Source organism: Hemitrygon akajei, chromosome 11, assembly GCF_048418815.1.
Source record: "Hemitrygon akajei chromosome 11, sHemAka1.3, whole genome shotgun sequence".
Lineage (NCBI taxonomy): Eukaryota > Metazoa > Chordata > Chondrichthyes > Myliobatiformes > Dasyatidae > Hemitrygon > Hemitrygon akajei.
In genome coordinates this window covers 98,930,507-98,956,265 of record NC_133134.1, presented here as the reverse complement: position 1 = coordinate 98,956,265, position 25,759 = coordinate 98,930,507, and the positions used below count along the sequence as shown (strand labels likewise).

The 25,759-nt window shown below is 51.4% G+C and overlaps 1 protein-coding gene across 4 annotated transcripts in view; it reads left to right on the top strand.

The window, feature by feature from the left end:
- Positions 1-25,759, top strand: part of myo1eb (myosin IEb) — a 127,083-nt gene that overhangs the window by 82,362 nt on the left and 18,962 nt on the right. For all 4 annotated transcript variants that reach the window (XM_073061370.1, XM_073061371.1, XM_073061373.1 and 1 more), the window contains 7 exons: positions 2,217-2,323; positions 6,764-6,862; positions 6,957-7,101; positions 12,777-12,891; positions 13,486-13,655; positions 14,776-14,921; positions 16,098-16,244. In XM_073061370.1, coding sequence (XP_072917471.1) covers positions 2,217-2,323; positions 6,764-6,862; positions 6,957-7,101; positions 12,777-12,891; positions 13,486-13,655; positions 14,776-14,921; positions 16,098-16,244 — 929 coding nt within the window. The remainder of the gene's footprint in view (positions 1-2,216; positions 2,324-6,763; positions 6,863-6,956; positions 7,102-12,776; positions 12,892-13,485; positions 13,656-14,775; positions 14,922-16,097; positions 16,245-25,759) is intronic.

Below are 25,759 nucleotides of genomic sequence, written 5' to 3'. Positions count from 1 at the left end.
TTCATCTAACTTATTCCATCGACTGTGCACATTCAAATGTAACACCTTCAGCCCTGTTTCACTCTTTTCAATTTTGTCCTTCTTTTATGGTGACTGCACTTTTGCCCCTCCTTGCTAGCAGTCTCACTCTACATTGCCTCTGTTTATAAACTAACTACCTCATCTTCAGCACTCTCACTTCAGTTCCCATCCCCCTGCCAAATTAGTTTAAACCCACCTGAACAACTCTAGCCAATATTGGACCCCCTCGTGTTCAAGTGTAGCCCATCCCTTTTGCACAGGTCGTATCTTCCCCAGAAGAGATCCCAGTGATCCATAAATCAGAACCCCTGTCCGCTGCACCATTTCCTCAGCCACACATTCACCTGCCAAACCCAACAAGATGGCGCCTGAGTACGACGCTCCTTCGGTCGACATCTTCTGGATAGATTATGAAACCATCTTTTTCACTTTGTTTATGTCTTTTACGTTTGTTTCTCATCTTGAATGTGACTCTGGGACTGTTGGAGTCTGTGCTTTGCAGTTTGGCAATTGTTTGGGTGCTTCAGCGCTCTGCAGTCTCCAAGAAGCAGAGGCAACGTGTACGAACCTCGTGATGGGCAGGCTGCAGGTTGGCGTGCAAACTGATGTTCAGGTCCATTTCACCAATCAAAGCTCCCATTATTTGATGATTAAAGCAACGAGTGAGATTGAAGCGTGTGTTGGCTGCTTGACTTTCGATCGGTTGCACCGTACCGGAGGAGGGAGAGTCTGCTGCTGTGCCCAAGAGTGTCGTTCAGGTTTTTCTGTGTTGTGGACGTGGACTTTGGACCAGAGACTCTTCTTTCAGTCCTACAGTGTTTATATTCTGTGGTTTTTTTTTGCCAAACCTTCTCGGGTTTTGTTTTTGAGCGGGGGGGGGGGTGGTTTTGGGGGTGGATGTGCCTGATCCATTTTACTTTGTTCTTTTTGTGCCGGAGGAGGAATTTGAGGGTCGAAGTACCTAAATATTGGTTTGTGTGTGGGAGGAGGAATTTGGGGGTTGACGTGCCTGTTCATTTTTGTTCTTTTTTTTTTGCAAGGAGGGGGTATTTGGTGATCTTGCTGCCTTCCTTTTCTTTGTTGGTTTCATGGCTACGCAGAGAATCGAAGATTTTCAGAGTTGTACGCTTTGATAATAAGTGAAACTTTGAACTAAATAATCCTATTCTTGCCCACACTGGCGCGTGGTACTGGCAGCAATCCAGTGATCACTACCCTGGAGGTCCTGTTTCTCAGATTTCTATCAAGCTTCCTAAAACCTCTCTTCAGGACCTCCTCACCTTGTCTACCTACGCCATTATGTACCAAGACTTCTGGCTGCTCACCCTTGCCCTTGAGAATGCCACGGACACTTTCCAAGACATCCCTGGTCTTGGCACCAGGGAAGCAAAATACTATCCAGGTGTCTCTATTGCACCCACAGAACCCCAATCTGTTCCTCTGACTAAGGAATCTCCTATCCTGATTAAAAGTTAGCACCCTTTACACACCCCTGATGTGGATTGTCCAACTCAGAGAAAACCAGCTCAAAGCTCTGCTTTTAAAATCTTGAATGTTGACCTGACTGAAAGGTGACTCTTTTTACGCACTGCCTCTTGCTGATTGGTTGCTCAACTGAGAGAAACTGCCATGAAACTTTTCCTTTCAAATCTCGACTGGCATCCTAATTAAAAGGTAGCTCTTTTTATGCACCCCTGATGTAGATTGTCCAACTCAGACCCAATGCAATGTAAGTATATCATTTGACTAAGCATTCTTGTTTGTTTAAATAATTAATTATGAGTTGTATGCTAAAAAATAAGTGAATTGCATACGTCATGTTGTTTCCACGTCACGCTGTATGTAAAGCTAAGGGCGGTATGACAGCGTAGTGATCCGCATCATCGCCAGTGACCCGAGTTCAATTCCTGCCGCTGTTTGTAAGGAGTTTACCTTTTCCCCGGCCGCTTGGGTTTCCTCCTGGCGCTCCAGTTTCCTCCCACAGTCCAAAGATGTACCGGTTATTAGGTTAATAGGTCATTGTAAATTGTCCTGTTATTTATGCCCACAGCTCAAAGGGCTGGAAAGGACTACGCTGTGCTGTATCTCAAGGCGTAAATAAGTAACATATACAAGTTAGTCCTGCCTCCTGTTAATGCTTTTAATTGGTTTTATGTCTTGGAAACACAAACCTGTGTTTGTGCATTTTTTCTCAGAAACAAGCCAATGATCTGGTGACCACGCTGATGAAATGTACCCCTCACTACATCCGCTGCATCAAACCCAACGAGACCAAGAGAGCCAAGGACTGGGAGGAGACCAGGTCAGTCAGAGCCACCCCGATGGGAGGAGGGGAGGGGGTCAACTTCCCCACCTCAGGACGTCCCAACACACCTTACACCTTCTGTTCTTTTACTTTACTTTATTGTCACCAAACAATTGATACTAAAGCGTACAATCATCACAGTGATACTTGTTTTTGCGCTTGGTGTGAGTGCCTACAAAGGAAGTGTGGCTGTCGATTCTCAAGCCCCACCCATCACCTCTCGCCTACATCGCTCCCCCACTCCTCCCTCCATCTGCCTATCACCCTTCATCACCTGGATCCATCCAGTGCTTACCAACTCTTTCCCCCACCCTTCTGGTTACCAGCTCTCTCCTCTTTACTCTCTCAGTCCAGGTAAAGCGTCTCATTCCAAAATCACTCACTATTCCCTCCAGGGATGCTGCACGTCCTGCTGAGTCTCTCTGATGTCTTGAATGTAGCTCTCCCTATTTAGAACATAGAACAATACAGGCCCTTCGGCCTATGCTGTTCTGCCAAGATCAACCTAACCCTTCCCTCCTACAAAGCCCTCCATTTTTCTATCAACCATGTGCCTATCTAAGACCCTCTTAAATGTCCCTAATATATCTGTCTCCACCACCACCCCTGGCAGCAACTTTCTGATCCTCCCAGACTGCTCAACCTATCCTCATTAGACAGATGCTGCTCGACCTGCTGTTCCTCCGGTAGATTGTGCATTGCTCCAGATTCTTGCAGCATAGAAATAGGCCCTTTGGCCCAACTCAGTCATGCTGACTGACACCCATTGAACAATATTCACCTGCCCACATTTTGCCCACAGCCCTCTCAACCCCTCTGATATACACGTGTGTAGCATCCGTGCCTGCAATTTACCCCCATTTGCCCAGGGTGAACTGCCATCGCCCAGCCAATAGTGCGATACTTTGGTGTAAATACGGTGTAATGCCCCCCCCCCCCCAGTACACGCTCGCAACACAAATATCAGACAATACACCAAAGGCGATTAAATAATTGTAACTTTATAGTTATCTCTTAGTGATGGGTTAGTGAAACAGATAACCTTAAGGCGCCAAATCAGTAAGTTTATCAGTTTGTGCACACAATATTTAATACGTTGGAGCTCGTGCCTCCAGTTCCATCCACAAAGAGCCTTCTGAGCCTTCGGCCCCCGTCCCAACCGCTGACATCCAGTATCCACCGTCCTGGATCCGCTGTCCACTCCTCATACGTCCGTCCTCCTCGCTCTCCTCCCGAAAAAGACCGCGAACTCCCGCTCAGCTCACACATACAAGATAGCATAACAATTCTCCATTGGTTAGTTACCCCCGCTATCTACAGTTATAACCCAAACATTCCAGATACAGAAACCCATTACAGCATTAAGTAACATTACAGAGAAGCCATTCTGTTAGCCTGAACAGTTAACACCACAGTTACTGGTGCTGAGAGCCCTACATGTGTTTATCTAAATGGCTTTTAAATGTTGTTAATATGCTACCTCAACCACTATTTCTGGCAGCTCATTCCAAATACACACCATCCTTTGTGTAAAGCTACCCCTGATGTCCTTTTTAAATCTCTCGCCTATGATCTCCAGCACCTGCCATCTCTCATGTCTCCTCACAACTCTGACGCATTCAGAGATACAAGAAAATCTGCAGATGCTTGAAATCCAGAGTAACAAACAACAACAAAAAAGTCGTATTGGAGGAATTTTACAAATTTTACAAGAGAAAGAGAATTTGTAAAATTCCTCCAACACGTCATTTTTTGAGCAGCTTGTGGTTGAGCCCACTAGGGGGAAAGGCAATTCTGGATTGGGTGTTATTTTGGCAGGGGTTGGGGACTGGAGTGATAGGGCTGAAGATGAGGTAGTTGGTTTACAAACAAAGGCTTGTGCAGGATTCCCTAAAGGTTAATTTGCAGGTTCAGTCTGTGGAGAGGAAGGGAAATGCAATGTTAGCATTCATTTCAAGAGGACTAGAATCTAAAAGTCAGAATGTAATGTTGAGGCTTTATAAAGAACGGGCGAGGAGTTTTGGGCCCTTTATCTTCAGAAGGATGTGCTGAAACTGTAGAGGGTTCAAAGGAGGTTCTCAAAAATGGTTCCAGGTTTGAACGGCTTGTCACATGAAGAGTGTTTGATGGCTCTGGGCCTGTATTGACTAGAATTCAGAAGAATGAGGAGTGACTTCAGTGAATGGTGAAAGGCCTTGATAGAGTGGATCTGGAGAGGACGTCTCCTGTGGTGGGGAAAGGAGGGCTGTCCTTTTAGAACAAAGAAGAGGAGGAATTTCTGTAGCCAGAGAGTGGTGAATCTGTGGAATTCGTTGCCAAGGCAACTGTGAAGGCTGAATCTTTATGTATATTTAAGGCAGAGGTTGGTAGATTATTGATTGGTCAGGGCATGAAGGGATACAGGGAGATGACAGGAGATTGGGGCTGAGAGGAAGAAGGGATCAACCATGATGAAATTGTAGAGCAGACTCGATGGACCAAATGGCCTATTCTGCTCCTATACATTATGGTCTTATGGACTAAGTCACTTTAGGTGAAGTACACCCCAGGATTCTGAAAGAAGTAACTGAAGAGACTGTGGAAGTATTGGTAATGATCTTACAAGAATCACTAGATCCTGGAATGGTTCTGGAATGGAAAATTGCAAAAGTCACTCCTCTCTTTAAGAAGGAAAGGAGGCAGAAGAAAGGAAGTTGTAAACCAGTTAATGTGACTTCAGTGGTTGGGAAGGTGTTGAAGTCCATTGTTAAGGATGAGGTTTTCGGGTACTTGGAGGCACATGATAAAATAATGTTTTGTTTTCTTAAGGGGAAATCTTGCCTGAAAATCCTGTTGGAATTCATTGAGGTAATTAATAGCAGGATAGACAAAGGAGCGTCAATGGATGTTGTTTACTTGGATTTTCAAACTGCCTTTGACAAGTGCTGGACATTAGGCCGTTTAACGAGATAAAGAGCCCATGATATTCCAGGAAAGATACTAGCACAGATAGAACATTGGCTGACTGGACAGGGGGCAAAGGGTCGCGTTAAAAGAGGCCTCTTCTGATTAGCTGCCAGTGGCAAGTGGTGTTCCACAGGGTTTAGTATTGGGACAATTCCTTTTTACGTTGTATGTCCAGGATTTGGATGACGGAATTGATGACTGAGGCCAAGTTTGCAGATGATAAAAAGATAGATGAGGGACAGGTAGTGTTGAGGAAGCAGGGAGTCTGCAGAAAGACTTGGACAGATTGGGAGAATGGGCAAAAGAAGTGGTGATGGAATATGTGTAGGGAGGTGCATGGTCATGCACTTTGGTAGAAGGATACAGGCATGGCCTGTTTTCTAAATGGGCAGAAAAAATAAAAACTCAGAGGTGCACGGGGACATGGAAGGATTCCCTAAAGGTTAACTTGCTGGTTGAGTCAGTGATGAGGAAGGCAAATGCAATGTTAGCATTCATTTTGAGAGGACTAGACTATAGAAACAAGGATGTACTGCTGAGGCTTTATAAGCATTGGTGAGGCCTCACTGGAGTATTGTGAGCAGTTCTGGGCCCCTTCTCTAAGAAAAGATGTGCTGGCATTGGAGACGGTCCAGAGGAGGTTGACGAGAATGATTCCAGGAATGAAAGTGTTATATGAGATATGTTTGACGGTTCTGGGCGTGTACTCACTGGAGTTTAGAAGAATGGGAAGGGGGGATCTCATTGAAACCTGTCAAATATTGAAAGGCCTAGACAGCATGGATATGGAGAGGATGTTTCTGACAGTTGGGAAGTCTAGGATCAGAGGGCACAGCCTCAGAACAGAGGATTGTCCATTTAGAACAGAGATGAGGAGGAATTTCTTTCGCCAGAGGGTGGTGAATCAGTTGGATTCATTGCCACAGACAGCTGTGGAGGTCAGGTCATTTGGCTACGTTTAAGGCAGAGCATGCTATGTTCTTGATTAGGTTACGGGAAAAAGTCGGGATTGGGGTTGTGAAGGATAAAAAATCAGCCATGATGGCATGGTGGAACAGATTCAATGGGCTGAATGGCCTAATTCTGGTCCTTTGGCTATGGTCTAAACGTTTGACCTTTCAGGCAGAGCTCTTTCATCAAGACTGGAACAAGTGGCCTTTTGGCTTCTTCCCCCACACATCTTGGTGTCAACATTAGCATGTCACACTGTTGACCAGAACAAGACAAGGACATCGAAACAAGCTCCTTTCCCGCTCACTCACACACACACACACACACAGACAGGTCTCCAATCCCAGGACAGGCCACCTCATCCTTGGCTCCCCACTCTCACTCATGGACGTGGGGCTTCCAAGCTCCAGTCCATGGCTCAGACCTTTAGACGTTGGGCCCCCGAGGTCTGCGTACATCACCAGGCTGCTTCAGGGGCCTGCGGCTGTTTGCTGCTGATATCTAGAATGGTGAAGGTCTCTTCTGTTCCTCTTGCCCAAGGGTGAAGCATCAGGTTGAGTACCTGGGACTGAGTGAAAACATCCGCGTGCGACGGGCTGGCTACGCCTACCGAAGGCTCTTCCACAAGTTCCTCCAGAGGTAACGTTCCCCCTCGCACTCTGTGTCCCGGCGTAGTGGGGTGGGTTATGGGGTTACCTCAGACTCGGTAACTGCTCGCCTGTTCCCACTGCAGGTACGCCATCCTGACCAAGGAGACGTGGCCGAGCTGGAGGGGCGACGAGAGGCAGGGGGTGACACACCTGCTGCGGTCCGTCAATATGGATCAGGACCAGTTCCAGCTTGGGAAACACAAGGTGTTCATCAAGGCACCAGAGTCGGTGAGTTCCCCGAGGGTGCGTCACTGTCCTCCCTCGACCCCACACCACCACCGTTCCCCTTCGCACTCTGAACCACAGCAAACCGACCAGCACTCTGATAGCGTTTGATTGGCTAACGTACCACCGTGAGTTCCCAGAGAGTTCTCTGCCAGGAAAATTGAGCGATCGCCCTCCTGTTAAAAGATTAAAAAGTTTAGCTTTATCTGTCAAGTGTCCGTGAAAACATCGGAACGCAACGTTAAATGAGCTGTTCTGCATCAACAAGCAACACAGTCCGAGCATTGTGCTGCGGGCAGCCTGTCGTCACGCTAGCATGCCCACAACTTACTAACCCTAACCGCATGTCATCGGAATGAGAGAGGAAACCCATGCGGTCACAATAATGTACAAACGTACAGACGAAGGCTGGAACTGAACCCGGCTCACTGGCACAGTAAAGCGTTACGCTATCTGCTACGTTACTGTGATGTCGTAGCATGAGTTCCCGGAGGGTTCATCGCTGACACTCACTCCCTCCACCCTTCCCCCTACCCCCTTCCCACTCTCAGCTTCTCAGGAAAACTGGCTAATCGTCTTCATGTTACCGTCCCCCTCCGCTGAAATTCCTCGCACCTTTCACGTGTGTACTGGGATCTCAATTTGTCTGACTGTCCTGACTCTCTCCCCACACCCCCAAGCCACCAAAAGAACGAAGGTTCAAGATTTTTAACACAAGAGATTCTGCAGATGCGGAAAGTCCTGAGCAATACACGGGAAATGCTGGAGGAATTTGAAGGTGATGGGGGAAGGGGTTTTCAGAGACACGGTTCTTCCCTCCAATCACGTTAAAACTACGCCCTCTCATATTAGCCACGCGGAACAAGGTAAAACAAGAACAGCGTAGAATAAAGTGTAACAGCTACAGAGAGAGTGCAGTGCAGGTAGACGGCAAGGTGCAAGACCATAACGAGGTAGACTGTGAGGCCTGGAGTCCATCTTATCATACAAGAGTCTGGGGTCGAAGTTGTCCTTGAGCCTATGGTATAAGCTTTCAGGCTTTTGTATCTCCTGCCCACTGGGAGAGGAGAGAGAGTGTGGGGTAGGTGGGGGCTTTAGCAGATGTTCGTGGTCTGGGAGGCAAATGAAGACTCCAGAGTGGAATACAGACAGACAGACAGACTTTATTGATCCCGAGGGAAATTGGGTTTCGTTACAGCCGCACCAACCAAGAATAGTGAAGAAATATAGCAATATAAAACCATAAATAATTAAATAATAATAGGTTAATCATGCCAAGTGGAAATAAGTCCAGGACCAGCCTATTGGCTCAGGGTGTCTGACACTCCGAGGGAGGAGTTGTAAAGTTTGATGGCCACAGGCAGGAATGACTTCCTATGACGCTTAGTGTTACATCTCGGTGGAATGAGTCTCTGGCTGAATGTACTCCTGTGCCTAACCAGTACATTATGGAGTGGATGGGAGACATTGTCCAAGATGGCATGGAACTTGGACAGCATCCTCTTTTCAGACACCACCGTCAGGGAGTCCAGTTCCACCCCCACAACATCACTGGCCTTACGAATGAGTTTGTTGATTCTGTTGGTGTCTGCTACCCTCAGCCTGCTGCCCCAGCACACAACAACAAACATGATAGCACTGGCCACTGTAGACTCGTAGAACATCCTCAGCATCGTCCGGCAGATGTTAAAGGACCTCAGTCTCCTCAGGAAATAGAGACGGCTCTGACCCTTCTTGTAGACAGCCTCAGTGTTCTTTGACCAGTCCAGTTTATTGTCAATTCATATCCCCAGGTATTTGTAATCCTTCACCATGTCCACACTGACCCCTTGGATGGAAACAGGGGTCACCTTATGCTTGCCTGCAGAAGATTCAAGATGGCTTAATATCATTTCCAGTAGACAGTGTAGAGGAGAACAAAATAATTGTTTCTCTAGATATGATACAGCACAAATAATAACATAAAGAACACAATAATGTTTTTTAAAAAACACAATAAATATAACACACACAAAATGCTGGAGGAACTCAGCAGGACAGGCAGCATCTATGGAAATGAATAAACAGTTGACGTTCTTTGGTACTGGAAAAGAAGGGGGAAGATGCCAGAATAAAACGATGGGTGAGGGGTAGAATGATAGCTGGAAAGTGATAGGTGACGGTAGGTGGGTTGGAAAGATAAAGAGCTAGAGAAGAAGGAGGGAACTGAGGCAAGTGAGAAGGGGTAAGAGGCCAGGGTGAGGAATAGAAGGGGAGGATTTTGTTTTTAACCAGAAGGAGAGGTCGATATTCATGCCATCAGGTTGGAGGCTACCCAGATGGAATATAAGGAGTTACTTCTCCACCCTGACGATACCTCATGGTGGTACAAGAAGACGCCATCTTTTGACACGTTGGAATGGGAATTAAAATGTTTGGCCTCTGGGATGTTCTGCTTTAGGCGGGTGGAGCAAAAGCACTCAATGAAGTGGTTCGTCAATTTACGACGGGTCTTACCAGTGTAGGGGAGGCCACGTCGGGAGGACCAGGTGCGGTAGATGACCCCAGCAGACTCGCAGATGAAGTGTCGCCTCACCTGGAAGGACTGGGGCCCTGAACGGAGGAGAGGGACGAGGTTGTCGGGCAGGTGAGGCACTTCAGCCGCTTCCAGGGATAAGTGCCGGAACGCAAATGAGTGAGAAGGGACGAATGGACAAGGAAATCCCTGTGGAAAGCTGGGGTGGGGGTGGGGGGGGTTGGTAAAGGTGGTGGGATCCCTTTGGAGATGGCGGAAGTTACAGGGAATGATGCGGAGGCTCACGGGGTGGTAGATGAGGGTAAGAGGAACTCTATCAGGGAGGCGGGGTGAGCGCGGATGTTTGGGAAATGGAGAAGATGTGAGTGAGCATCAATGGGGCAGGAAGTGAAAGTCCGCTCTTTAAAGAAGGAGGACATCTCTGATGCCCTGGAACGAAAGGCCACCCTGAGGACAGGCGACGGAGACGAAGGAACTGAGAAAAGGAATTGCACTTTTACCAGCGACACGGTGGGAAGAGTTATGGTCAGGATCACCATGGGAATCAGTAGGTTTATAAAAGATGTCAGTCAATAGTTTGTCTCCAGAGATGGAGTCAAAGAGATTGAGCTCCAGAGATCGTACGCCCATATGGTGATGCTAGACACTGAAGAAGCCGTACTTGAAACGTTGAGTGTGTGTCTTCGGGCTCCTGTGCCTTCTCCCTGATGAGAAGAGGGCATGGCCTGGGTGATGGGGTCCTCAGTGATGGACGCCTCCTTTTTGAGGCATTTTCTTTTGGAGACGTGCTCGATGCTGGGCAGACTGGTGCCTATGATGGAGCCGAATGAGTTTACAATTCCTGCAGCTTCCTGCGTCCCACCCTTAGTGTGTAGGACTGGTGGCCGGGGGCAGGGACCTTCTGCCTTGCTTTAATCAGCAATCTTTAATAAGATACGACAGCACTCTTCTTTCATAACCAGGCCACAGGCACAGTGACGGGAATTCAAATCCTGGCAGGGGATTTAAATTCAATTAACTAAATAAATCTGGATTTAAGAGTTCAGTGGAACTGGACGTGAAACTTGACGTCATCAGTAAAAATGGACCTTAACTTGCCTGATTAAACAGAGCAGAGCAGCAGAGTAACAAGCTCTTTGGTCGACAGTGTCACCTATACAACAACAACAAACTAATAGATTAAATGTCTTAATTGGGTCATGTTACCAATGGTACACACAGGGCAACTCACAGAGTGGTAGCTACGAACCACGTGCATGGTCGAACAACTCACAGAATGGTAGCTTTGAACGGAGCCTGCCAAGGCGAACCACATGCAGTCGAAAGCCCACACCATAACAACTCACAGAGTGGTAGCTTCGAACCCAGCCCGCTGAGACAAAACGCATACAAACTCAGAAGCCCGCACGTTGAAGAGAATGCCTCCCGCGTGTAGGAGACCCAATCGATTCATCGTGCCATTAATCAGTGGCATATGCGTTTGCCGATTCTCGCAAATGATCCAATGCAATTCTGTTTCTGTCAATTTAAAGAATTCCCTTCGGCCTGGACTTAGCCCATGTACCCCACTGTTTATGTGCCCGTCTAAATGCCTCTTAAATACCACTGTCACTTCTGCCTCCACTACCGCCTTCCCTGGCTGCACATTCCAGGCACCAATGCCCTCTGTGTGTAAAAAACATGAATCTCCTTTTAACTTTTCCCCACTCACCTTAAACCCATGCAGGATGTGACTGCATGCTTCAGTTGGACAGGATGCCACCTCAGAGGACATTCCCTCTTCTCATGAGGGAGGAGGGACAGGAGCCTGAAGACCCACACTCAGTGTTTTAGGAACAGCTTCTACCCCTCTGCCATCAGATTACTGAATGGACTATGGACCCATGAACACCTCCTCCCGATTCCTCTTTCACACTATTTATTTATTGCTGCAAGTTTCATGATAAAGTAACACACACAAAATGCTGGAGGAACTCAGCAGGTCCGGCAGCGTCTATGGAGAGGGTCTCAGCCTGAAACATCGACTTCTTATTCCTCTCCATAGACTGCCCTGCTGAGTTCCTCCTGCATTGTGTGTGTCTGTGTCTGTGTCTGTGTGAGAGAGAGAGAGAGAGAGTGTGTGTGAGTGAGCGAGAGTGTGAGTGAGTGAGTGTGTGTGTGTGTGAGTGAGTGTGTGTGTGAGAGAGTGTGTGTGAGTGAGTGTGTGTGGGTGAGTGAGTGAGTGTGTGTGTGTGAGTGAGTGAGAGTGTGAGTGTGTGTGTGTGAGTGAGTAAGTGTGTGTGTGTGTGGGTGTGTGAGTGAGTGAGAGTGTGTGTGTGAGTGAGTGAGTGTGTGACTGTGAGAGTGTGTGTGTGAGTGTGTGGGTGTGTGAGTGAGAGTGTGTGTGTGTGAGTGAGTGTGTGTGTGACTGAGAGAGTGTGTGTGAGTGAGTGAGAGTGTGTGTGTGTGAGTGAGTGTGTGTGTGACTGTGAGAGAGTGTGTGTGAGTGTGTGAGTGAGTGAGAGTGAGTGTGTGTGTGTGTGAGTGAGTAAGTGTGTGTGTGTGTGGGTGGGTGTGTGAGTGAGTGAGAGTGTGTGTGAGTGAGTGTGTGACTGTGAGAGTGTGTGTGTGAGTGAGAGTGTGTGTGTGTGAGTGAGTGTGTGTGTGACTGTGAGAGAGTGTGTGAGTGTGTGTGTGTGGGTGTGTGAGTGAGTGAGAGTGTGTGTGTGTGAGTGTGTGTGTGACTGAGAGAGTGTGTGTGAGTGTGTGGGTGTGTGTGTGTGTGAGTGTGAGTGTGTGTGTGAGTGTGTGTGTGTGTGAGTGTGACTGTGTGTGTGTGCGTGTGCGTGCGTGCATTGTTCTGAATTTCCAGCATCTGCAGAATCTCTTGAGTTTAACATTTTATGACCCGCGTCAGTGATAATAATCCTGATAATGATACTGGTTCTGACTCTGGACCCAAGGGGTCTTGACTGGTCCTTTCCTGCTACCAGCCAGACTGATTGGAACCAGTCACACGATCTGTGTGGGTGAGATTTGAACTCCACCCTCGTCTCCCCACCCACCACCACCCAAATCCCCCTCTTCCCAGTGCGTCCCTCCAGCGCTCGTCTGGAGCCCGCGTCCCCGACCTCTGGCGACAGGGCCCCGAGTGAGCGAGGATGCCTCTGTTCTCTCCCTGCAGCTCTTCCTGCTGGAGGAGATGCGGGAGCGCAAGTTCAACAACTTCGCCCGGGTGATCCAGAAGGCGTGGCGCAAGCACATCGCTGTCCGGAAGTACGTCCAGATGCGGGAGGAAGGTAGGAGTGGGGAAGCTCTCTTCCCAATGTGCTGGTGTGGGGGCGGGGGGGAGATGAGGGAGGGGGCTGGTTAGAGCTTTGGTCATATTGACCCTCATGAATCAGGATACAGGAGGTGGGATGTTATGCTGAAGTTGGATAAAACTTTGATGAAGCCTACTTTGGATTTTTGTCTGGTCACCTACCTACAGGAAGAATATCAATGCTTGAAAGAGCGCAGAAAACTTGAGGATTTGAGTTATGGGAAAGGATGAATTGGGTGGGATTTGATTCCCTGGAGCGTGGGAGAATGATAGAGGTACACAAAATGATGAGGGGTGAAATGCAAGCAGGCGTTTTCCACTGTGGTTGGCTGAGGCTAGATCCTAGAGGTCATAGGTTAAGGTTGAAGAGTGAAATATTTGAGAGGATGCTTCTTCACCAAATTAAGCATAACTTCCCACCTTCCAACTGAATAAGCAAAGAGTTGGCTGGCTTCTCTCCAAATGGGCTGGCACAGGTACTTTGGACTGAAGGGCCTCTCTCAGTGCAGATGCCATCTGCCCGCCGCTGCACGGTCCTTGCCTCACCCGCCCTGCCCTGCGCCTCCCACAGCTTCGGACGTGGTCCTCAACAAAAAGGCGAGGCGGAGGAACAGTATTAACCGGAACTTTGTGGGCGATTACATCGGCATGGACAGTCGCCCGGAGCTGCGGCAGTTCCTGGGACGCAGAGAGCGCATCGACTTCGCACACACCGTGCTTAAGTACAACCGCAGGTTCAAGGTACAGCACGCGTGTCCCCACCCCCGTGTGTGTGTCTTTCCCTCTCTCTCTCTCTCTCCCCCCTTCTCTCTTCCCCTTCCCCTTCTTTCCCCTCCCCCTCCTCTTCCCCATCCCCTTCTCCCCTCCTCCCCTTTCACCCTCTTCCACTTCCTCCCTCTTTGCCCTTCCCCTTCACCCTCTTCCCCCTCTCCCCCTTCCCGCCTTCCCAACCTCTTCCTCCCCCTCTTCCCCACCTCTTCCTCTCCGTTCCCCCCCTCTCCCCCCCACCACCCTCATCCCCCTCAGCACCACTCTCCCCAACTCTTTCCCTCACCCCCCACTCCCACCTCCACTCTCATTCCCCTCTCACTGCCCCTCTCTCACCTCCTCCCATTCCCCACTCCTCCCCTCCCTTTCCCTTTCCCCTTCTACCTACCCCCTCTCTCACACACACTCACACAGACACACAGACATTCACACACACACTCACACACACACACACAGACACACTCACACACTCACACACACACACACACAGACACTCACTCACACACACACAGACACACTCACACACAGATACTCACTCACACACACAGACACACTTACACACAGACACTCACTCACACACACACAGACACACACACACACAGACACACTCACACACAGACACTCACTCACACACACAGACACTCACTCACAGACACACACACACTCACACACTCACACACACACACACACACACTCACACACACACACACAGACACACACACACACACACACAGACACTCACTCACACACACACAGACACACTCACACACAGACACTCACTCACACACACACACACACACACTCACACACACACAGACACACACACACTCACTCACTCACACACACAGACACACTCACACACAGGCACTCACTCACACACACTCACACACACACACACACTCACACACACACACACACTCACACACAGGCACTCACTCACACACACACTCACACACTCGCTCACTCACGCGCACACACACACACTGTCTCTCTCTGTCTTCTCTCACTGTCTCTGTCCCACTCACTCCCCCTCTCTTTGCTCCCCTCCCTCTTGGTTCTCTCCCCCGTTGGGATTAATCTTCTCCCCCCGCAGAGCGTGAAGCAGGACCTGATCCTCACGCCACACTCCCTCTACCTGATCGGCCGTGAGAAGGTGAAGCAAGGGCCCGAGAAGGGCACGATCAAGGAAGTGCTGAAGCGGAAAATCGAAATTCCAAAGATCCAGTCGGTCTCCCTCAGGTGAGCAGGCAATCCCGGTCAGAGGAATGTAGAGGCCGTTCGGCCCCTCCAGTTTATTCATTCTGTTTGATTTGGGTACTGTAACCTTCAACGCACACATTAATTTCCAGCGAGTGACCAGGCAACACAGCCTCGGAACAGGAGGTCACTATTTATTGTCAGTAAACATGATTCTAACTGTGATAGTTCCTCGGAAGACTAAGGAAATTCGGTATGACCCCTGATGACCCTCAGTAGTCTGAATGCTTCAAAGCTCAGCATCAGCTCTACTATCACTGATGTGTGCTGTAAAGGCAGTTGTTTTGCTGTAGTAGTGCAGTGCGATACAGAAAGAATTGCTATAAGTTACTATATGAAATATACATAAAGCAAAGTAGGAACAGTGAGGTGGTGCTCACGGGTTCCTGGGCCATTCAGAAATCTGATGGCAGAGGGGAAGGAGCTGTTCCGAAAACATTCAGGCTCCTGTATGGTAGGAATGAGAGAGAGCCTGTCCTGGCTGGTGAGGGTGCTTATTGCTGGGTGCTGCCTTCTGGAGGCATGGTCTTTTGAAGGTGTCTTCGATGCCGGGGGGGCTCGTGCCCGTAATGGAGCCGGGTGAGTTTACGACCTCTTGCTGCTTTTTCTGACCCTGAGCCTCGGTACCAGGCGGTGAGGCAGCCACTCAGAATGCTCACCACGGTACACGTGTGGAAATTGGCGACAGCCCGGTGACGTAGCGGGGTAATGAAGCAGAGCTGCTGACGTGCCTTCCTCATGACCCTGCTCCGCCCCGGACTGCAAAGCTGTGCAGCTCTTAGCTCTATTTGTCACCTGTACATGGAAACATATGGTGAAATGCATCGCCTGCGTTAATAACCAAACAGTCCGCGCTCGTGCTGGGGGCAGCCTGCAAGTGTTACCGTGCTTCAGCACCGTCGCAGTGTGCTCACAGCTCACTACCCCAACCCCTGTGGGAGGTACTGGAGCACCCAGAGGAAACCCACAGGGTCACAGGGAGAACTCTTTACGGACAAGGGCAGTGGGTGGGCTCAGTGGGCAGGACGGTCCGTTTGCCTGCTTCCCTCCCTCCACTCCCTCAAACCGCTTCCTTCCTCTCCCTCGGTCTGACCCTCGAACCCACTGGCCCTGCCGGATCGTTCTGTGGCTCACCTCCCCGCTCCTCCACCCCAACAGCCCCCTTCAGGATGACTTCCTCATCGTGCACGAGGCACAGTACGACAGTGTGCTGGAGTCCACCTTCAAGACGGAGCTGCTCAGCCTCCTGTGGAAGCGATACCAGGAGCGGACGCAGAGGGATCTGCCCCTGAGGTTCAACAACATGTACGTCTGCGTTGGTGAGATAGGGAGGAGAGGGGGAGGTGGCTCTGGGCCTGTACTTGCTGGAGTTTTGAGGAATGAGGAGGACCTCATTGAAACCTACCAAATATTAAAAGGCCTGGACGCAGTGAACGTGGAGTGGACGTTTCCTGTAGTGGGGGAGTCTAGGACCAGAGGGCACAGATAGAGTGAACGTTTCCTGTAGTGGGGGAGTCTAGGACCAGAGGACACAGATAGAGTGGACGTGGAGTGGACGTTTCCTGTAGTGGGGGAGTCTAGGACCAGAGGACACAGATAGAGTGGAGGTGGAGTGGACGTTTCCTGTAGTGGGGGAGTCTAGGACCAGAGGACACAGATAGAGTGGACGTGGAGTGGACGTTTCCTGTAGAGGGGGAGTCTAGGACCAGAGGACACAGATAGAGTGGATGTGGAGTGGACGTTTCCTGTAGTGGGGGAGTCTAGGACCAGAGGACACAGATAGAGTGAACGTGGAGTGGACGTTTCCTGTAGTGGGGGAGTCTAGGACCAGAGGACACAGATAGAGTGGACGTGGAGTGGACGTTTCCTGTAGAGGGGGAGTCTAGGACCAGAGGACACAGATAGAGTGGACGTGGAGTGGACGTTTCCTGTAGAGGGGGAGTCTAGGATCAGAGGACACAGATAGAGTGGACGTGGAGTGGACGTTTCCTGTAGTGGGGGAGTCTAGGACCAGAGGACACAGATAGAGTGGACGTGGAGTGGACGTTTCCTGTAGTGGGGGAGTCTAGGACCAGAGGACACAGATAGAGTGGACGTTTCCTGTAGTGGGGGAGTCTAGGACCAGAGGACACAGATAGAGTGGACGTTTCCTGTAGTGGGGGAGTCTAGGACCAGAGGACACAGATAGAGTGGACGTGGAGTGGACGTTTCCTGTAGTGGGGGAGTCTAGGACACAGATAGAGTGGACGTGGAGTGGACGTTTCCTGTAGAGGGGGAGTCTAGGACCAGAGGACACAGATAGAGTGGACGTGGAGTGGACGTTTCCTGTAGTGGGGGAGTCTAGGACCAGAGGACACAGATAGAGTGGACGTGGAGTGGACGTTTCCTGTAGTGGGGGAGTCTAGGACCAGAGGACACAGATAGAGTGGACGTTTCCTGTAGTGGGGGAGTCTAGGACCAGAGGACACAGATAGAGTGGACGTGGAGTGAACGTTTCCTGTAGTGGGGGAGTCTAGGACCAGAGGACACAGATAGAGTGGACGTGGAGTGGACGTTTCCTGTAGTGGGGGAGTCTAGGACCAGAGGACACAGATAGAGTGGACGTGGAGTGGACGTTTCCTGTAGAGGGGGAGTCTAGGACCAGAGGACACAGATAGAGTGGACGTGGAGTGGACGTTTCCTGTAGAGGGGGAGTCTAGGACCAGAGGACACAGATAGAGTGGACGTGGAGTGGACGTTTCCTGTAGAGGGGGAGTCTAGGACCAGAGGACACAGATAGAGTGGACGTGGAGTGGACGTTTCCTGTAGTGGGGGAGTCTAGGACCAGAGGACACAGATAGAGTGGACGTGGAGTGGACGTTTCCTGTAGTGGGGGAGTCTAGGACCAGAGGACACAGATAGAGTGGACGTTTCCTGTAGTGGGGGAGTCTAGGACCAGAGGACACAGATAGAGTGGACGTGGAGTGGACGTTTCCTGTAGTGGGGGAGTCTAGGACCAGAGGACACAGATAGAGTGGACGTGGAGTGGACGTTTCCTGTAGTGGGGGAGTCTAGGACCAGAGGACACAGATAGAGTGGACGTGGAGTGGACGTTTCCTGTAGTGGGGGAGTCTAGGACCAGAGGACACAGATAGAGTGGACGTGGAGTGGACGTTTCCTGTAGTGGGGGAGTTTAGGACCAGAGGACACAGATAGAGTGGACGTTTCCTGTAGTGGGGGAGTCTAGGACCAGAGGACACAGATAGAGTGGACGTTTCCTGTAGTGGGGGAGTCTAGGACCAGAGGACACAGATAGAGTGGATGTGGAGTGGACGTTTCCTGTAGTGGGGGAGTCTAGGACCAGAGGACACAGATAGAGTGGACGTGGAGTGGACGTTTCCTGTAGTGGGGGAGTCTAGGACCAGAGGACACAGATAGAGTGAACGTGGAGTGGACGTTTCCTGTAGTGGGGGAGTCTAGGACCAGAGGACACAGATAGAGTGGACGTGGAGTGGACGTTTCCTGTAGTGGGGGAGTCTAGGACCAGAGGACACAGATAGAGTGGACGTGGAGTGGACGTTTCCTGTAGTGGGGGAGTCTAGTACCAGAGGACACAGATAGAGTGGACGTGGAGTGGACGTTTCCTGTAGTGGGGGAGTCTAGTACCAGAGGACGCAGATAGAGTGGACGTGGAGTGGACGTTTCCTGTAGTGGGGGAGTCTAGGACCAGAGGAGGCAGATAGAGTGGACGTGGAGTGGACGTTTCCTGTAGTGGGGGAGTCTAGGACCAGAGGACACAGATAGAGTGGACGTGGAGTGGACGTTTCCTGTAGTGGGGGAGTCTAGGACCAGAGGACACAGATAGAGTGGACGTGGAGTGGACGTTTCCTGTAGTGGGGGAGTCTAGGACCAGAGGACACAGATAGAGTGGACGTGGAGTGGACGTTTCCTGTAGTGGGGGAGTCTAGGACCAGAGGACACAGATAGAGTGGACGTGGAGTGGACGTTTCCTGTAGTGGGGGAGTCTAGGACCAGAGGACACAGATAGAGTGGACGTGGAGTGGACGTTTCCTGTAGTGGGGGAGTCTAGGACCAGAGGACACAGATAGAGTGGACGTGGAGTGGACGTTTCCTGTAGTGGGGGAGTCTAGGACCAGAGGACACAGATAGAGTGGACGTGGAGTGGACGTTTCCTGTAGTGGGGGAGTCTAGGACCAGAGGACACAGATAGAGTGGACGTTTCCTGTAGTGGGGGAGTCTAGGACCAGAGGACACAGATAGAGTGGACGTTTCCTGTAGTGGGGGAGTCTAGGACCAGAGGACACAGATAGACTGGACGTGGAGTGGACGTTTCCTGTAGTGGGGGAGTCTAGGACCAGAGGACACAGATAGAGTGGACGTGGAGTGGACGTTTCCTGTAGTGGGGGAGTCTAGGACACAGATAGAGTGGACGTGGAGTGGACGTTTCCTGTAGAGGGGGAGTCTAGGACCAGAGGACACAGATAGAGTGGACGTGGAGTGGACGTTTCCTGTAGTGGGGGAGTCTAGGACCAGAGGACACAGATAGAGTGGACGTGGAGTGGACGTTTCCTGTAGTGGGGGAGTCTAGGACCAGAGGACACAGATAGAGTGGACGTTTCCTGTAGTGGGGGAGTCTAGGACCAGAGGACACAGATAGAGTGGACGTGGAGTGAACGTTTCCTGTAGTGGGGGAGTCTAGGACCAGAGGACACAGATAGAGTGGACGTGGAGTGGACGTTTCCTGTAGTGGGGGAGTCTAGGACCAGAGGACACAGATAGAGTGGACGTGGAGTGGACGTTTCCTGTAGAGGGGGAGTCTAGGACCAGAGGACACAGATAGAGTGGATGTGGAGTGGACGTTTCCTGTAGTGGGGGAGTCTAGGACCAGAGGACACAGATAGAGTGGACGTGGAGTGGACGTTTCCTGTAGTGGGGGAGTCTAGGACCAGAGGACACAGATAGAGTGGACGTTTCCTGTAGTGGGGGAGTCTAGGACCAGAGGACACAGATAGAGTGGACGTGGAGTGGACGTTTCCTGTAGTGGGGGAGTCTTGGACCAGAGGACACAGATAGAGTGGACGTGGAGTGGACGTTTCCTGTAGAGGGGGAGTCTAGGACCAGAGGACACAGATAGAGTGGACGTGGAGTGGACGTTTCCTGTAGAGGGGGAGTCTAGGACCAGAGGACACAGATAGAGTGGACGTGGAGTGGACGTTTCCTGTAGTGGGGGAGTCTAGGACCAGAGGACACAGATAGAGTGGACGTGGAGTGGACGTTTCCTGTAGTGGGGGAGTCTAGGACCAGAGGACACAGATAGAGTGGACGTTTCCTGTAGTGGGGGAGTCTAGGACCAGAGGACACAGATAGAGTGGACGTGGAGTGGACGTTTCCTGTAGTGGGGGAGTCTAGGACCAGAGGACACAGATAGAGTGGATGTGGAGTGGACGTTTCCTGTAGTGGGGGAGTCTAGGACCAGAGGACACAGATAGAGTGGACGTGGAGTGGACGTTTCCTGTAGTGGGGGAGTCTAGGACCAGAGGACACAGATAGAGTGGACGTGGAGTGGACGTTTCCTGTAGTGGGGGAGTTTAGGACCAGAGGACACAGATAGAGTGGACGTTTCCTGTAGTGGGGGAGTCTAGGACCAGAGGACACAGATAGAGTGGACGTTTCCTGTAGTGGGGGAGTCTAGGACCAGAGGACACAGATAGAGTGGATGTGGAGTGGACGTTTCCTGTAGTGGGGGAGTCTAGGACCAGAGGACACAGATAGAGTGGACGTGGAGTGGACGTTTCCTGTAGTGGGGGAGTCTAGGACCAGAGGACACAGATAGAGTGGATGTGGAGTGGACGTTTCCTGTAGTGGGGGAGTCTAGGACCAGAGGACACAGATAGAGTGGACGTGGAGTGGACGTTTCCTGTAGAGGGGGAGTCTAGGACCAGAGGACACAGATAGAGTGGATGTGGAGTGGACGTTTCCTGTAGTGGGGGAGTCTAGGACCAGAGGACACAGATAGAGTGAACGTGGAGTGGACGTTTCCTGTAGTGGGGGAGTCTAGGACCAGAGGACACAGATAGAGTGGACGTGGAGTGGACGTTTCCTGTAGAGGGGGAGTCTAGGACCAGAGGACACAGATAGAGTGGACGTGGAGTGGACGTTTCCTGTAGAGGGGGAGTCTAGGACCAGAGGACACAGATAGAGTGGACGTGGAGTGGACGTTTCCTGTAGTGGGGGAGTCTAGGACCAGAGGACACAGATAGAGTGGACGTGGAGTGGACGTTTCCTGTAGTGGGGGAGTCTAGGACCAGAGGACACAGATAGAGTGGACGTTTCCTGTAGTGGGGGAGTCTAGGACCAGAGGACACAGATAGAGTGGACGTTTCCTGTAGTGGGGGAGTCTAGGACCAGAGGACACAGATAGAGTGGACGTGGAGTGGACGTTTCCTGTAGTGGGGGAGTCTAGGACACAGATAGAGTGGACGTGGAGTGGACGTTTCCTGTAGAGGGGGAGTCTAGGACCAGAGGACACAGATAGAGTGGACGTGGAGTGAACGTTTCCTGTAGTGGGGGAGTCTAGGACCAGAGGACACAGATAGAGTGGACGTGGAGTGGACGTTTCCTGTAGTGGGGGAGTCTAGGACCAGAGGACACAGATAGAGTGGACGTGGAGTGGACGTTTCCTGTAGAGGGGGAGTCTAGGACCAGAGGACACAGATAGAGTGGACGTGGAGTGGACGTTTCCTGTAGAGGGGGAGTCTAGGACCAGAGGACACAGATAGAGTGGACGTGGAGTGGACGTTTCCTGTAGAGGGGGAGTCTAGGACCAGAGGACACAGATAGAGTGGACGTGGAGTGGACGTTTCCTGTAGTGGGGGAGTCTAGGACCAGAGGACACAGATAGAGTGGACGTGGAGTGGACGTTTCCTGTAGTGGGGGAGTCTAGGACCAGAGGACACAGATAGAGTGGACGTTTCCTGTAGTGGGGGAGTCTAGGACCAGAGGACACAGATAGAGTGGACGTGGAGTGGACGTTTCCTGTAGTGGGGGAGTCTAGGACCAGAGGACACAGATAGAGTGGACGTGGAGTGGACGTTTCCTGTAGTGGGGGAGTCTAGGACCAGAGGACACAGATAGAGTGGACGTGGAGTGGACGTTTCCTGTAGTGGGGGAGTCTAGGACCAGAGGACACAGATAGAGTGGACGTGGAGTGGACGTTTCCTGTAGTGGGGGAGTTTAGGACCAGAGGACACAGATAGAGTGGACGTTTCCTGTAGTGGGGGAGTCTAGGACCAGAGGACACAGATAGAGTGGACGTTTCCTGTAGTGGGGGAGTCTAGGACCAGAGGACACAGATAGAGTGGATGTGGAGTGGACGTTTCCTGTAGTGGGGGAGTCTAGGACCAGAGGACACAGATAGAGTGGACGTGGAGTGGACGTTTCCTGTAGTGGGGGAGTCTAGGACCAGAGGACACAGATAGAGTGGACGTGGAGTGGACGTTTCCTGTAGTGGGGGAGTCTAGGACCAGAGGACACAGATAGAGTGGACGTGGAGTGGACGTTTCCTGTAGTGGGGGAGTCTAGGACCAGAGGACACAGATAGAGTGGACGTGGAGTGGACGTTTCCTGTAGTGGGGGAGTCTAGGACCAGAGGACACAGATAGAGTGGACGTGGAGTGGACGTTTCCTGTAGTGGGGGAGTCTAGGACCAGAGGACACAGATAGAGTGGACGTGGAGTGGACGTTTCCTGTAGTGGGGGAGTCTAGGACCAGAGGACACAGATAGAGTGGACGTGGAGTGGACGTTTCCTGTAGTGGGGGAGTTTAGGACCAGAGGACACAGATAGAGTGGACGTGGAGTGGACTTTTCCTGTAGTGGGGGAGTCTAGGACCAGAGGACACAGATAGAGTGGATGTGGAGTGGACGTTTCCTGTAGTGGGGGAGTCTAGGACCAGAGGACACAGATAGAGTGGATGTGGAGTGGACGTTTCCTGTAGTGGGGGAGTCTAGGACCAGAGGACACAGATAGAGTGGACGTGGAGTAGACGTTTCCTGTAGTGGGGGAGTCTAGGACCAGAGGACACAGCCTGAGAGCAGAAGAGTGTCTCTTTAGAACAGAGATGAGGAGGAATTTCTTTAGCTAGGGGGTGGTGAATCTGTGGAATTCGTTGCCACAGATGGTTGTGGAGGCCGTCATGTTCTTGAATAGTCAAGGTATAAAAAGTGACAGGGAGAAGACAGAAGAGTGGGGTTGAGAGGGATAATAAATCAGCCATGATGGAGTGTACAGATGGGCCGAATGACCTAATTTTGCTCCTTTGTCTCATGGGGTGTGATGGATGGAGATGGTGGGGAAGACATGGAAATAGTCAGGGAGATGGTGGGGAAGACAGAGAGGATGGAATGAGGTAATTGGGGAGACGGGGAGTAAGGGATAAGATAGTTGGGGAGACGGAGTATGGGCTGATATACTTGGGGAGATAGGGGGATGGGATGAGATGATAGGGACAACAGGTAGGATGGGATAAGATAGTTGGGGAGACGGGAAGGATAGGATGAGATGGTCAGGGAAACGGGGAGGATGAGATGAGATTATGGGGGGTGATCGGGAGGATGGGTTGAGATGATGTGGGTGATCGGGAGGATGGGATGAGATGATGGGGGTGATCGGGAGGATGAGATGAGATGATGGGGGTGATGGGAGGATGGGATGGGATGAGATGATGGGGGTGATCGGGAGGATGGGATGAGATGATGGGGGTGATCGGGAGGATGGGATGAGATGATGGGGGTGATCAGGAGGATGGGATGGGATGAGATGATGGGGGTGATCAGGAGGATGGGATGGGATGAGATGATGGGGGTGATCAGGAGGATGGGATGGGATGAGATGATGGGGGTGATCGGAAGGATGGGATGAGATGATGGGGTGATGGGAGGATGGGATGAGATGATGGGGGTGATCAGGATGATGGGATGAGATGATGGGGGTGATGGGAGGATGGGATGGGATGAGATGATGGGGGTGATCGGGAGGATGGGATGAGATGATGGGGGTGATCGGGAGGATGGGCTGAGATGATGGGGGTGATCAGGAGGATGGGATGGGATGAGATGATGGGGGTGATCAGGAGGATGGGATGGGATGAGATGATGGGGGTGATCAGGAGGATGGGATGGGATGAGATGATGGGGGTGATCGGAAGGATGGGATGAGATGATGGGGTGATGGGAGGATGGGATGAGATGATGGGGGTGATCGGGATGATGGGATGAGATGATGGGGGTGATCGGGAGGATGGGATGGGATGAGATGATGGGGGTGATGGGAGGATGGGATGGGATGAGATGATGGGGGTGATCGGGAGGATGGGATGAGATGATGGGGTGATCGGGAGGATGGGATGAGATGATGGGGTGATCGGGAGGATGGGATGGGATGAGATGATGGGGGTGATCGGGAGGATGGGATGGGATGATGGGGGTGATGGGAGGATGGGATGAGATGATGGGGTGATGGGAGGATGGGATGGGATGAGATGATGGGGGTGATCGGGAGGATGGGTGAGATGTTGGGGGTGATCGGGAGGATGGGGTGAGATGTTGGGGGTGATCGGGAGGATGGGGTGAGATGGTTGGGAAGACAGAGGATGGGGTGAGATGATGGGGGTGATCGGGAGGATGGGATTAGATGATGGGGGTGATGGGAGGATGGGATGGGATGAGATGACGGGGGTGATCGGGAGGATGGAATGGGATGATGGGGGTGATGGGAGGATGGGATGAGATGATGGGGTGATGGGAGGATGGGATGGGATGAGATGATGGGGGTGATCGGGAGGATGGGGTGAGATGTTGGGGGTGATCGGGAGGATGGGATGAGATGATGGGGGTGATCGGGAGGATGGGGTGAGATGATGGGGGTGATCGGGAGGATGGGATGAGATGATGGGGGTGATCGGGAGGATGGGGTGAGATGATGGGGGTGATCGGGAGGATGGGATGAGATGATGGGGGTGATCGGGAGGATGGGATGAGATGGTTGGGAAGACAGAGGATGGGGTGAGATGATGGGGGTGATCGGGAGGATGGGATGAGATGATGGGGGTGATGGGAGGATGGGATGGGATGAGATGATGTGGGTGATCGGGAGGATGGGATGAGATGATGGGGGTGATGGGAGGATGAGATGATGGGGGTGATCGGGAGGATGGGATGATGGGGGTGATGGGAGGATGGGATGATGGGGGTGATGGGAGGATGGGATGATGGGGGTGATCGGGAGGATGGGATGAGATGATGGGGAGGATGGGATGATGGGGGTGATCAGGAGGATGGGATGAGATGGTTGGGAAGACAGAGGATGGGATGAGATGATGGGGGTGATCGGGAGGATGGGTTGAGATGATGGGGGTGATCGGGAGGATGGGATGAGATGATGTGGGTGATCAGGAGGATGGGATGAGATGATGGGGGTGATGGGAGGATGGGATGGGATGAGATGATGGGGGTGATGGGAGGATGGGATGAGATGATGGGGGTGATGGGAGGATGGGATGGGATGAGATGATGGGGGTGATGGGAGGATGGGATGGGATGAGATGATGGGGGTAATCGGGAGGATGGGATGAGGTGATGGGGGTGATGGGAGGATGGGATGAGATGATGGGGGTGATCGGGAGGATGGGATGAGATGATGGGGGTGATGGGAGGATGGGATGGGATGGGATGAGATGATGGGGGTGATCGGGAGGATGGGTTGAGATGATGTGGGTGATCAGGAGGATGGGATGAGATGATGGGGGTGATGGGAGGATGGGAT